This window comes from Oncorhynchus nerka, linkage group LG16 (genome assembly GCF_034236695.1).
Source record: "Oncorhynchus nerka isolate Pitt River linkage group LG16, Oner_Uvic_2.0, whole genome shotgun sequence".
In the NCBI taxonomy this organism is placed as follows: domain Eukaryota; kingdom Metazoa; phylum Chordata; class Actinopteri; order Salmoniformes; family Salmonidae; genus Oncorhynchus; species Oncorhynchus nerka.
Window position 1 is genome coordinate 48,375,298 of NC_088411.1, and position 13,864 is coordinate 48,389,161.

General features: G+C 42.5%; 1 protein-coding gene across 1 annotated transcript; it reads right to left on the reverse strand.

Moving 5' to 3' along the window:
* Window positions 1-344: 344 nt before the first annotated feature.
* Window positions 345-11,704, reverse strand: LOC115125925 (peptidyl-prolyl cis-trans isomerase A-like). Its single transcript, XM_029655515.2, has 6 exons — window positions 11,417-11,704; window positions 9,295-9,325; window positions 3,808-3,896; window positions 3,556-3,652; window positions 2,631-2,706; window positions 345-848 (listed from the first exon to the last, which is right to left on the reverse strand). The coding sequence occupies exons 1-6, from the start codon at window positions 11,576-11,578 to the stop codon at window positions 713-715; spliced, it is 591 nt and encodes a 196-aa protein (XP_029511375.1). The 5' UTR covers window positions 11,579-11,704; the 3' UTR covers window positions 345-712.
* Window positions 11,705-13,864: the final 2,160 nt, after the last annotated feature.

The following is a 13,864-nucleotide window of genomic DNA, read 5'->3' on the forward strand; positions in this document are numbered from 1 at the left end:
TATAATCTCCACCCGGCCACATCATGTTAGAGTCTTTCCACTCCTAAAGTAACAAAATATCATTCCATTCAGACATCAGCCCGATAAGAAACTGAATCTTCTTGTATCCTACTTGTATTAGTCAAACCCAGCCCAAAATGGTTCTTCCTGACTTAACAGGATCCGTGGTGGAATGGATCCGTGGTGGTGGAATGGAAGACAGAAATACAACATAGAAAAAAGCACATTCAGAGCCAAGCCGTTTCTCAATAGAGGAAATTAAAACATCTCCGATGTGCCGGTCCCCTGATGTGCAGACAACTTGTTTCTTGGAAACGTTCACATTGGATGAGTTAACACAGGGCCAGTGGTAGAAATCATTTATAAAAAAAAAGATCAAATCACAGAATAACTTTCCCCCTAAAAAAAAAAAGTGTTTGACACAATATCCTGAAAAAAAAAAAAAAAACACGCTATTGTCACGGTGTTTAAAGAGGAAGCTCTAAATCTGATTTCAAACCTCGTTTGTATACAATCACATCTCTATTATACTTGGGAACAGATTTCTAAAATTAAAATAACTTGGAACTTCATTTCGTGTTTTTAGGTCTTTTATGTCCAACAATAATACAAATTAACACCAGGAAACCATCATGCCCGCTTCGTGGGCGTGCCCCATTTCCCCAATGTCGTGCACTATATAGGGAATAGGGTACAATTTGGGACTCCCAGACTACTTCAGCTCTCCACAGTCCGCGATGGTGATACTCTTGGAGGTACGCCCCGAACGAGAGCCAAACCTCTCCACTTTCCTGATCACATCCAGTCCCTGGGTCACGCTGCCAAACACAACATGTTTGCCATCCAGCCTGAGATAGAAGAGGAAGAGGTTTATTCACTTTCCCCTGGATTGAGAAAGAAAATCTGAATTGTCTGGGGACGTACTGTATGTGGAAAGGGTCTCAGCGTAGTCCTGATCTAGGATCAGGTCCTCCCTGCCCACACAATATTATTCTTTATGATATAAACTGGCATAACTGATCCTACAGTGTCTCTGGAAAGTATTCAGACCCCTTGACTTTCATGATTGTTACGTTACAGCCTCAAAATGGATTAAATCTTCTTTCCCCCCTCAATCTACACACAATACCCCATAATGACAAAGCAAAAATATCCACATTTTTTGCTAATTTATTACAAATATAAACTGAAATATGCATTTACAAAAGTATTCAGACCCTTTACTCAGTACTTTGCTGAAGCACCTTTGGCAGCGATTAAAGACTTGAGTCTTCTTGGGTATGACGCTACAAGCTTGGCACACCTGTATTTGGGGAGTTTGTCCCATTCTTCTCTTCAAATCCTCTCAAGCTCCGTCAGGTTGGATGGGGAGCGTCGCTGCACAGCTAATTTCAGGTCTCTCCAGAGATGTTCGATCGGGTTCAAGTCCGGGCTCTGGCTGGACCACTCAAGAACATTCAGAGACTTGTCCTGAAGACACACAACTGCATTGTCTAGGCGGTGTGCTTAGGGTCGTTGGAAGGTGAACCTTCACCCCAGTCTGAGGTCCTGAGTGCTCTGGAGCAGGTTTTCATCAAGGATCTCTGTACTTTACTCCGTTCATCTTTCCATCGATCCTTACTAGTCTCCTAGTCCCTCCTAGGCCGCTGAAAAACATGCCCACAGCATGATGCTGCCACCACCATGCTTCACCGTAGTCATGGTGCCATGTTGCCTCCAGATATGACACTTGGCATTTAGGCCAAAGAGTTCAATCTGTTTCATCAGACCAGAGAATATTGTTTCTCATAGTCTGAGAGTCTTTAGGAAAACTCCAAGTGGGCTGTCATGTGCCTTTTACTGAGGAGTGGCTTCTGTCTGGCCACTCTGCCATATGGAGTGCTGCAGAGATGGTTGTCCTTCTGGAAGGTTCTCCCATCTCCACAGAGGAACTCTGGACCTCTGTCAGAGTGACCATCAGGTTCTTGGTCACCTCCCTGACCAAGGTCCTTGTCCCCAGTTTGGCCGGGTGTCCAGCTCTAGGAAGAGTGTTGGTGGTTCCAAACTTCTTCCATTTAAGAATGATGGAGGCCACTGTGTTCTTGGGGACCTTCAATGCTGCCTAAATGTTTTGGTACCCTTACCCAGATTTGTGCCCTGACACAATCCTCTCGGAGCTCTGCGGACAATTCCTTCAACCTCATGGCTTGGTTTCTGCTCTGACACGCAGTCAACTGTGGGACCTTATATAGACGGGTGTGTGCCTTTCCAAATCATGTCCAATCAATTGAATTTACCACAGGTGGACTCCTATCAAGTTGTAGAAACATCCCAAGGATGATCAGGATGGAAACCGGATGCACCTGAGTTTTTAAAGTCTCGTAGCAAAGGTTGTGAATACTTATGTAAATAAGGTATTTGTTTATTTTAAATACATTTGCTAAAATCCCCCCCCAAAAAAAAAACTGTTTATGCGTAGTGTGTAGGTTGCTGAGGATCTTTAAAAAAAATCTATTTTAGAATAAGGCTGTAACGTAAGAACATTTGGAAAAAGTCAAGGTGTCTGAATACTTTCAGAATGCACTGTAGAGCTGCAGTCCTACTCAGACACTATCAACACAGCAGGCCCTGGTCTGTTTCTCTGTCCGTACCACTCTGTCTTGTCGGTGCAGATGAAGAACTGGGAGCCGTTGGTGTTGGGCCCAGCGTTGGCCATTGACAGAATGCCTAAATGGAAAAAGAAACACCACATCACATTATGTACCTAGACCCTAAGTGATGCCTGTCAAGTTAGCTGAGGTACTGTACACAAACACTGCTCAAGACAAGCCGAGTTTCAGTTCGTATGACAACATCCTTGATATCAAGTTCGTGATCTGAAATATCAAGAGGCCTATTTACTCAGAATCAGAAACAGCTAGATTTGGTCAATTGATTCTTTATGGCTGTGTTAACCGAAATAGGTAATCGTCCTCAACCACAATAAATTGGTTATGCAGTAAGGCTCTCGTTGAAACAGCCGCAATGCAATGCTGCCATCTAGTGGTACGAAGGGGGCTCATTGAAAAAATAACCCCAAAAAGTTAGGCTACAGTATTCTGGAAATACATTTAAAATCTAGAATGTTCCCAGATCATTTTAATCTAAAATGTTCCCAGATCATTTTAATCTAGAATGTTCCCAGATCATTTTAATCTAGAATGTTCCCAGATCATTTTAATCTAGAATGTTCCCAGATCATTTTAATCTAGAATGTTCCCAGATCATTTTAATCTAGAATGTTCCCAGATCATTTTAATCTAGAATGTTCCCAGATCATTTTAATCTAGAACGTTCCCAGATCATTTTAATCTAGAATGTTCCCAGATCATTTTAATCTAGAATGTTCCCAGATCATTTTAATCTAGAATGTCAAGCTATCACTTGTCAATTCCATTGCAGTGGGTCGTCGGCAAGCCATTTCTTTCACATGATAACGAGCGATTGGGAGTTGGCATAATAGCACAAACAGAATGACACTCAGGCAAGATCAGGTCAACTTCAACCCAGACAAAACAGAAAGGGTGAATCACTTACCAGGTCCCGTGTGCTTCAGTTCGAAGTTCTCGTCTTTGAATTTGAGTCCGTAGATAGATTTCCCTCCAGTTCCATTGTGATTAGTGAAGTCTCCCCCCTACAGAGTCACATAGACACACATTTAGAGGGGTCAGAGAAAGGCTTACATGTGTTTGGGGCAAGATACCATGAGTTACCACAATAATAATAATAAAGAAAGGTATAGGTGAACATTAGGGGTTCTCAAACTAAAACAAACATTACTTGACCTACCTGGCACATGAACTGAGGGATGATCCTGTGGAAGATGGATCCCTTGTAGCCAAAACCATGTTCTCCTGTGCACAGTGCTCTGAAATTCTCTGAGAGGGAGAAATAATGGTTTAGCCAGGGCTCTCCAACCCTGTTCCAGGAGAGACATCATCCTGTAGGTTTTTCGCTCTAGCCCCCCAGTTGTAAAATAACCTGATTTCAGTTTATCAACCAGCTAATTATTAGAGTCAGGTGCGCTAGAGGTTGCTAGGTTGTAGTGGAAACCTACAGGACGGTAGCTCTCCGGGAACACGGTGGGAGAGCCCTTGCTAATGGGGTTACAACATGAACAACAGGATGTACGAATACAATAACTTTCATTCAAAGTATGAATTACACACACACTCTCTGGACTCTGACATTGCTCGTTCTGATAGGTTCTAATTTCTTCTTTTTTTTTTTTTTTTTAAACATTTGGATTATATGTGTATTGTTAGAAATTAATGCACTATTGGAGCTAGAAACATAAGGTGGTGAAGCATTAAACTGAAGTTGATCGATCCCTGTCGAGGGAGGAGCAGATTTTTTTGTTGAATATAAAACAGTAAAACTTAGCAACTTCAACTCTTGCACATTTTCTCATGAAAAGTATATTTCAACACTCGGCTGCTCAGGCAAATTTGCCAAACTACTAAACTTGGAACCAAATCAAAACTCCTGTACATACCCCTCGTGATGAAGGCAACCAATGACCTGTTTCTATCTACGATGTAAACACAGCCTCTTGTGAAAACGTGAACCTGCTGTCTGATTATGCTAGAGGATCCCAGTCTGAAGAGGATCAGATATAGCTAGCTAGCTAGCTCCCAGACTGAAGAGGATCAGATATAGCTAGCTAGCTCCCAGACTGAAGAGGATCAGATATAGCTAGCTAGCTAGCTCCCAGACTGAAGAGGATCAGATATAGCTAGCTAGCTCCCAGACTGAAGAGGATCAGATATAGCTAGCTAGCTCCCAGACTGAAGAGGATCAGATATAGCTAGCTAGCTAGCTCCCAGACGGAAGAGGATCAGATATAGCTAGCTAGCTCCCAGACGGAAGAGGATCAGATATAGCTAGCTAGCTAGCTCCCAGACTGAAGAGGATCGGATATAGCTAGCTAGCTAGCTCCCAGACTGAAGAGGATCAGATATAGCTAGCTAGCTCCCAGTCTGAAGAGGATCAGATATAGCTAGCTAGCTCCCAGTCTGAAGAGGATCAGATATAGCTAGCTAGCTAGCTCCCAGACTGAAGAGGATCAGATATAGCTAGCTAGCTAGCTAGCTCCCAGACTGAAGAGGATCAGATATAGCTAGCTAGCTAGCTCCCAGACGGAAGAGGATCAGATATAGCTAGCTAGCTAGCTCCCAGACTGAAGAGGATCGGATATAGCTAGCTAGCTAGCTCCCAGACTGAAGAGGATCGGATATAGCTAGCTAGCTCCCAGACGGAAGAGGATCAGATATAGCTAGCTAGCTAGCTCCCAGACTGAAGAGGATCAGATATAGCTAGCTAGCTAGCTCCCAGACTGAAGAGGATCAGATATAGCTAGCTAGCTAGCTCCCAGACGGAAGAGGATCGGATATAGCTAGCTAGCTCCCAGACGGAAGAGGATCAGATATAGCTAGCTAGCTAGCTCCCAGACGGAAGAGGATCAGATATAGCTAGCTAGCTCCCAGACGGAAGAGGATCAGATATAGCTAGCTAGCTCCCAGACTGAAGAGGATCAGATATAGCTAGCTAGCTAGCTCCCAGACTGAAGAGGATCCGATATAGCTAGCTAGCTAGCTCCCAGACTGAAGAGGATCAGGTATAGCTAGCTAGCTCCCAGACTGAAGAGGATCAGATATAGCTAGCTAGCTCCCAGACTGAAGAGGATCAGATATAGCTAGCTAGCTCCCAGACTGAAGAGGATCAGATATAGCTAGCTAGCTAGCTCCCAGACGGAAGAGGATCAGATATAGCTAGCTAGCTCCCAGACTGAAGAGGATCAGATATAGCTAGCTAGCTCCCAGACTGAAGAGGCTCAGATATAGCTAGCTAGCTCCCAGACTGAAGAGGATCAGATATAGCTAGCTAGCTCCCAGACGGAAGAGGATCAGATATAGCTAGCTAGCTCCCAGACTGAAGAGGATCAGATATAGCTAGCTAGCTAGCTCCCAGACGGAAGAGGATCAGATATAGCTAGCTAGCTAGCTCCCAGACTGAAGAGGATCAGATATAGCTAGCTAGCTAGCTCCCAGACTGAAGAGGATCAGATATAGCTAGCTAGCTAGCTCCCAGACGGAAGAGGATCAGATATAGCTAGCTAGCTAGCTCCCAGACGGAAGAGGATCAGATATAGCTAGCTAGCTCCCAGACGGAAGAGGATCAGATATAGCTAGCTAGCTAGCTCCCAGACGGAAGAGGATCAGATATAGCTAGCTAGCTCCCAGACGGAAGAGGATCAGATATAGCTAGCTAGCTCCCAGACGGAAGAGGATCAGATATAGCTAGCTAGCTCCCAGACTGAAGAGGATCAGATATAGCTAGCTAGCTAGCTCCCAGACTGAAGAGGATCCGATATAGCTAGCTAGCTCCCAGACTGAAGAGGATCAGATATAGCTAGCTAGCTCCCAGACTGAAGAGGATCAGATATAGCTAGCTAGCTCCCAGACTGAAGAGGATCAGATATAGCTAGCTAGCTAGCTCCCAGACTGAAGAGGATCAGATATAGCTAGCTAGCTAGCTCCCAGACTGAAGAGGATCAGATATAGCTAGCTAGCTAGCTCCCAGACTGAAGAGGATCAGGTATAGCTAGCTAGCTCCCAGACTGAAGAGGATCAGATATAGCTAGCTAGCTAGCTCCCAGACGGAAGAGGATCAGATATAGCTAGCTAGCTCCCAGACTGAAGAGGATCAGATATAGCTAGCTAGCTCCCAGACTGAAGAGGCTCAGATATAGCTAGCTAGCTCCCAGACTGAAGAGGCTCAGATATAGCTAGCTAGCTAGCTCCCAGACTGAAGAGGCTCAGATATAGCTAGCTAGCTCCCAGACTGAAGAGGATCAGATATAGCTAGCTAGCTCCCAGACTGAAGAGGATCAGATATAGCTAGCTAGCTCCCAGACTGAAGAGGATCATATATAGCTAGCTAGCTAGCTCCCAGACTGAAGAGGATCAGATATAGCTAGCTAGCTAGCTCCCAGACGGAAGAGGATCAGATATAGCTAGCAGATATAGCTAGCTGGCTAGCTCCCAGACTGAAGAGGATCAGATATAGCTAGCTAGCTAGCTCCCAGACTGAAGAGGATCAGATATAGCTAGCTAGCTCCCAGACTGAAGAGGATCAGATATAGCTAGCTAGCTAGCTCCCAGACTGAAGAGGATCAGATATAGCTAGCTAGCTAGCTCCCAGACTGAAGAGGATCAGATATAGCTAGCTAGCTAGCTCCCAGACTGAAGAGGATCAGGTATAGCTAGCTAGCTAGCTCCCAGACTGAAGAGGATCAGATATAGCTAGCTAGCTAGCTCCCAGACTGAAGAGGATCAGATATAGCTAGCTAGCTAGCTCCCAGACTGAAGAGGATCAGATATAGCTAGCTAGCTCCCAGACTGAAGAGGATCAGATATAGCTAGCTAGCTGAGGATCAGCTCCCAGACTGAAGAGGATCAGGTATAGCTAGCTAGCTAGCTCCCAGACTGAAGAGGATCAGATATAGCTAGCTAGCTAGCTCCCAGACTGAAGAGGATCAGATATAGCTAGCTAGCTAGCTCCCAGACTGAAGAGGATCAGATATAGCTAGCTAGCTAGCTCCCAGACTGAAGAGGATCAGGTATAGCTAGCTAGCTCCCAGTCTGAAGAGGATCAGATATAGCTAGCTAGCTCCCAGACTGAAGAGGATCAGATATAGCTAGCTAGCTAGCTCCCAGACTGAAGAGGATCAGATATAGCTAGCTAGCTAGCTCCCAGACTGAAGAGGATCCGATATAGCTAGCTAGCTCCCAGACTGAAGAGGATCAGATATAGCTAGCTAGCTAGCTCCCAGACTGAAGAGGATCAGATATAGCTAGCTAGCTCCCAGACTGAAGAGGATCAGATATAGCTAGCTAGCTAGCTCCCAGACTGAAGAGGATCAGATATAGCTAGCTAGCTAGCTCCCAGACTGAAGAGGATCCGATATAGCTAGCTAGCTCCAAGACTGAAATTAGATACATATCTGTTTGAGTGCACTTGAAATATGGAGCAGGCATTACATCGTGTCTTGAGCATATGAAGAGGTAGCTCTGTGGAGCTCGACAATTTGTCAGCTAGCCAATGTGTCAGGTTTGACTAGCCAGCTACTGTAAATGTCAATTTGTCAGCTAGCCAATGTGCCAGGTTTGACTAGCCAGCTACTGTAAATGTCAATGTGTGTTTCATTAGCTCTCACTCCTCTGTCAGTGAATTCAAATAGTTGAAATCAGGATCTGGCATGATTATACACACACACACAGTGCATTCGGAAAGTATTCAGACTCCTTGACTCTTTCCACAGTTTGTTACGTTACAGCCTTATTGTAAAATGTAATACAGTTCTCCTCCCTCTTCAATCTACACACAATAACCCATAATGACAAAGCAAAAACAGTTTTTGGGATATTTTAGCTATTTTAGTACAAATAAATGGAAATATGACATTTTACACAAGTATTCAGACCCTTTACTCAGTACTTTGAAACGCCTTTGGCAGCAAATGTAATCAATTTTAGAATAAGGCTGTAACGTAACAAAATGTGGAAAAAGTCAAGGGGTTTGAATACGTTCTGAAGGCACTGTACATATGAACAAAGACCACCATCGTCAAGTGTGTCACCATTTGAGTACGGTGGCAAGTAGCGAAGCTGTCTCAGGCAGTATTTAAATATACTATAACCTACTAAATCTAACTAATATAAAACACTACATGCAAAGTGTTGGTCCCATGTTTCATGAGCTGAAACTAAAGATACCAGAAATTTTCCATAAACAAAAAGCTGATGTCTCTCAAATGTTTGTTTACATCCCGGAGCATTTCTCCTTCACCAAGATAATCCATCCCCCTGACAGGTGCGGCATATCAAAAAGTTGATTAAAAAGAAGCATGATCATTACACAAGTGCACCTTGTGCTGGGGGACAAAACGCCACTAAAATGTGCAGTTGTGTCACATAACACAATGCTACTGCCAACCCCGGTCGACGCTGGTCCAATTGTACGCCGCCATAAGGGACTCCCAATCATGGCCGGTTGTGATACAACCTGGTTTTCGAACCAGGGACTGTAGTGACACCTCTTGCACTGAAATCGACAGAGATCGATCATCTCTAAAAGTAAAAAACAGATGGCCTAGTACAGCCCACCACCTAATAAGCATTTCACCGCACCTGCGATAAAAAAATTATGTATGCGACCAATAAAGTTTGATTTGATTAAAGACGACTGAATCATGAATAGTTGTTCTGCCCCTACCTGCTGTTTTGGGCACAACATCTGCATTCAGCTGCAAAATAAAAAAATAGCATACGTTATGAGACAGTCAGTTGCATGCAGCTAGCTAATCTGATTCAATTATGCTGTAATACACAATTAATTGGTATATAAAGCCTGAAACGACAAAAATCACGTAAATTACAAGCCAGAATGTTGAATACAATTACATTTAAAAAAGAAAACACTACAAGTTGTCCTTTTGCTGTTTGAAATGTTAGGGTTAGGAAAGTATTGTTTACCAAACTTTATAGAGAGCCGGTAGGTACATGGTTGGTTGGATATGCAGTTCTCTCGTGATAGAGGCCACTGTGTTCTTGGGGACCTTCAATGCTGTAGAAATGTGTTGATACCCTTCCCCAGATCGGCGCCTCTAAATAATCCTGTCTCGGGAGCTCTACGGACAATTTCTTCAACCTCATGGCTTGGTCTTTGCTCTGACATGCACTGTCAACTGTAGGACCTTATATAGACAGTTGTGTGCCTTTCCAAATCACGTCCAATCAATTCAATTGACTAAAGGTGGACTCCAAGAAAATTAAAGAAACATCTCAAAGAGGATCAATGGAAACAGGATGCACCTGAACTCAATTGAGTCTCATAGCAAAGGGTCTGAATACTTATGTAAATAAGGTATTTGTTTTTTGGAGTTTTAATAAAATGACTAAAACTCCATTGTTATCATTATGGGCTATGGTCCATTGTTATCATTATGGGCTATGGTCCATTGTTATCATTATGGGCTATGGTCCATTGTTATCATTATGGGCTATGGTCCATTGTTATCATTATGGGCTATGGTCCATTGTTATCATTATGGGCTATGGTCCATTGTTATCATTATGGGCTATGGTCCATTGTTATCATTATGGGCTATGGTATTGGGCTATGGTCCATTGTTATCATTATGGGCTATGGTCCCATTGTTATCATTATGGGCTATGGTCATTATGGGCTATGGTCCATTGTTATCATTATGGGCTATGGTCCATTGTTATCATTATGGGCTATGGTCCATTGTTATCATTATGGGCTATGGTCCATTGTTATCATTATGGGCTATGGTCCATTGTTATCATTATGGGCTATGGTCCATTGTTATCATTATGGGCTATGGTCCATTGTTATCATTATGGGCTATGGTCCATTGTTATCATTATGGGGCTATGGTCCATTGTTATCATTATGGGCTATGGTCCATTGTTATCATTATGGGCTATGGTCCATTGTTATCATTATGGGCTATGGTCCATTGTTATCATTATGGGCTATGGTCCATTGTTATCATTATGGGCTATGGTCCATTGTTATCATTATGGGGTATAAATAAAAATGTCCTCAATTTTAGAGTAAGGCTATAACATCAAAATGTGGAAAAAGTCAAGGGGTCTGAATACTTTCTGAAGGCACTGTGTGTGTGTGTATATATATAATATGCATCTGGTGGACATGGTGCCCAAGTGCCCGACTAAAAAGTCTGGTAAACAATACTTTATTTTGTTTAAAATCTCGAACAACTGAAGGATAAGTTTAAATGTAATTTTGTTAAACATTCTTTCGTTTAAATTCCGATGTCCACCAGATGCATATTATACGTTTTGTTTTGCTTAATGTCTAGTCCGCATTTGACACACGGGCTTCGCGTTTCATTCCCTTAGTTAAATGCTGGTTAGTTATAGTCTGTACTACCACACAGTAAAACAACTCACGAGATGAACATATTGAACACATGCGGCTCCATTTGACAATTAATGACTTCCGCCGGAACACAAAGAGGTTGATGCATCTGGTGGACATGAGGAATATTTACAAGATTTTACAGGCATCCGTTTCAGGCTGCATATACACCCGATAATTGCTGATTAAATCAGACTAGTAGCTAGTTTGTACAGTAGGCCCAGTTCTACAGGGCTGGCATACTAACTAGTTGTGCTGTAATTTAGGTCCAACTGAGCGTCTTCACGTCGGTTTCCAGTCGCATCTGATGCATTATCAGAAACATACTCGTCATCTCAAAGGCCGAGGCCCAAAACAAATGAACTATTTAATAGCCCAGTTACGTAAACCATCGGATCAAGTTCTTAGTAAAGACAACTGAACTCACCTCGAATGTTACTCTTCCGACGGGCTGGTTGTCAGCTGCAATGTCAAAGTAGACGACCGGGTTGGCGGCTGCAGGGCCAGCAGAACACATCCGAGCGGCGGTAAACGCCAACGAACGTCCAGAAAGGAGCTTGACCCTACTCGGTAAAGCGGCAAGTAGCATTTTTAAGGCTGGGTGTGAACATAAAATGGACTTGAGATGGTGCGAAGTACCACGTTAAGTGGTTACATATGCCGCTGTGACGGCACCGAGGAAGTTCTTCTCCAAGATCTCGGAAGAATATCTACGGTTTGTAAAACTCGGAGGCGCAACATCGCGAGAGTTCCGGGAACGCGTTAGAAACAGAATGGGAAGATCAGGCCTGGATTTGAGAAGTGAAACATTATTCCTTAGTTGTTCATTTTCTCGAAACCTAAAGGCACAACCTCGATTCGAGCCAATGTCTTAAATAGTTGAACATGTTATTACTCCAACCTCGTGAAAGTGACAAACTGACACGTTTTTAATTTTCGTCAAAAACAACTTTATATTGATGGAGTGCCTTTTGATTTGACTGCCTGCACATGCGCAGTTCGTCTCGAGACACCAACGGAACTAGATGCACAAGCGTTTCGTTACACTCGCAATTACATCTGATAACCAGGTGTATGTGACAAATAACATTTGATAATGAGAATATTCAACTTTTGTTGCACACATCCAGATAACGCTGTGTACTATTTTGCGCTCAACCCTGTTGTTGTGACCTAGGCGTTAGACCTTATAACGTGTTTCCATGCATAGATAGATACAGTAAAGAGGTCAATGTGGTTTGGATATACACTGAACAGAAATATAATTGCAACATGTAAAGTGCTGTTTTCATGAGCTGAAATAAAATATCCCAGAAATGTTCCATATGCACAACATATTTATTTCTGTCAAATTGTGTTTCGGGAAAGACGCGTGGCTCTCGACCTTCCCCTCTCCCGAATCCGTCCAGGAGTTGCAGTGATGGGATGGGACAAGACTGTAACTAACATTTGGATATCACAAAATAGGGGAGAAAAAGGGGTAAAAAAAGTACCACAAAATAAATAAAGAGAGGCCACACCTGTCAGGTAGATGGATTATCAAGAAGCATGATCAATACACCGGTGAGGGAGGGGTTCTTGTCCTGGTACCTGGGGTGCCTACTAAAATCAAACCTGTTCATGTGTCATGAAAAAATGTCAAATGATAGCTTTGTACCGCTTAGCTCTAGTCCAGGGTGTTATGTACGTTTAAGGCACTGGATCAGAGCTAATGATCTCCGTGGGATTGATATAGCTGAGGTTTCAAATTCAGATATTAAATAAACGAAATAGGGATGTGGCAGTGCGTTGTCAAAAGATTAAGCAATTGATTTCATGATTTAAGTGACAGGGCTACATTGATATCAGTTATTCTATCAACATCCAATAATATATGTCTCTCTTGTACTGTAACAGAACCGATTTCTAAAGCATAATGACGTTTAAAATGTTAGGCTATGTTTACAATAACCAGGATGTTTTAAACGGTACATTGATACAGTTAAATATAATGATATGTTTAGCCATACATTTTATAAGAAAAGAAAAAACCAATACAAAATAATTTACCAAAAAAAAAAAAAGAAAAATTAAATTTAAAATTGGAAACTAAGTGTATAACAAAAATAAAAACAATATCATATATTTCTTTAACATAAGGCTGTAATATATCCTTAAAATACCACTTGTATATTGACAATAATTATGATATGCACGTAGTTCTAGAATAACATTGAAAGAGAGCGGATAGTTACAGCTTTTTAGATCATCGTTGTCCGTTCTCAAATTGACGATATCTATGTGAATTTTACTCTACAACCTTTTGAGCACCATTTTTTATTTTTTTGAATATTGCTTTACCAGATTTGAAATGTCATTATAATTTAATGTTTATCTAGAAATGGCAGTGACTATCTTGACCGATACCAGGGACGAAGACCTTGGGAGACAGAGAGAACTTACATCCCAGATGTCACCCTACTTAGTGCCTGACTTCTGTCCAGAGACCTAAACATTCTGGTCAGAAGCTAGCGACTGGAACGAGCTGCAAAACACTCTCAAACTGGACAGTTTTATCTCCATCTCTTCATTCAAAGACTCAATCATGGACACTCTTATTGACAGTTGTGGCTGCTTTGTGTGATGTATTGTTGTCTCTACCTTCTTGCCCCTTTGTGCTGTTGTCTGTGACCAATAATGTTTGTACCATGTGTTGTGCTGTTACCATGTTGTGTTGCTACCATGTTGTTGTCATGTTGTGCTGCTGCCATGTTGTGTTGCTACCATGTTGTTGTCATGTTGTGCTGCTGCCATGTTGTGTTTCTACCATGTTGTTGTCATATTGTGCTGCTACCATGCTGTGGTGTTGTCTTTTTGGTCTCTATGTAGTGTTGTA

Excerpts from the sequence above, each read along its gene's own strand:
- LOC115125925 (XM_029655515.2), bottom strand. The coding sequence starts at position 11,578 with ATGCTACTTGCCGCTTTACCGAGTAGGGTCAAGCTCCTTTCTGGACGT. Across the intron at positions 3,897-9,294 it reads TGTTGTGCCCAAAACAGCAG|AGAATTTCAGAGCACTGTGC; the intron begins GTAGGGGCAGAA and ends TCTCCCTCTCAG. Across the intron at positions 3,653-3,807 it reads TCCCTCAGTTCATGTGCCAG|GGGGGAGACTTCACTAATCA; the intron begins GTAGGTCAAGTA and ends GTGACTCTGTAG.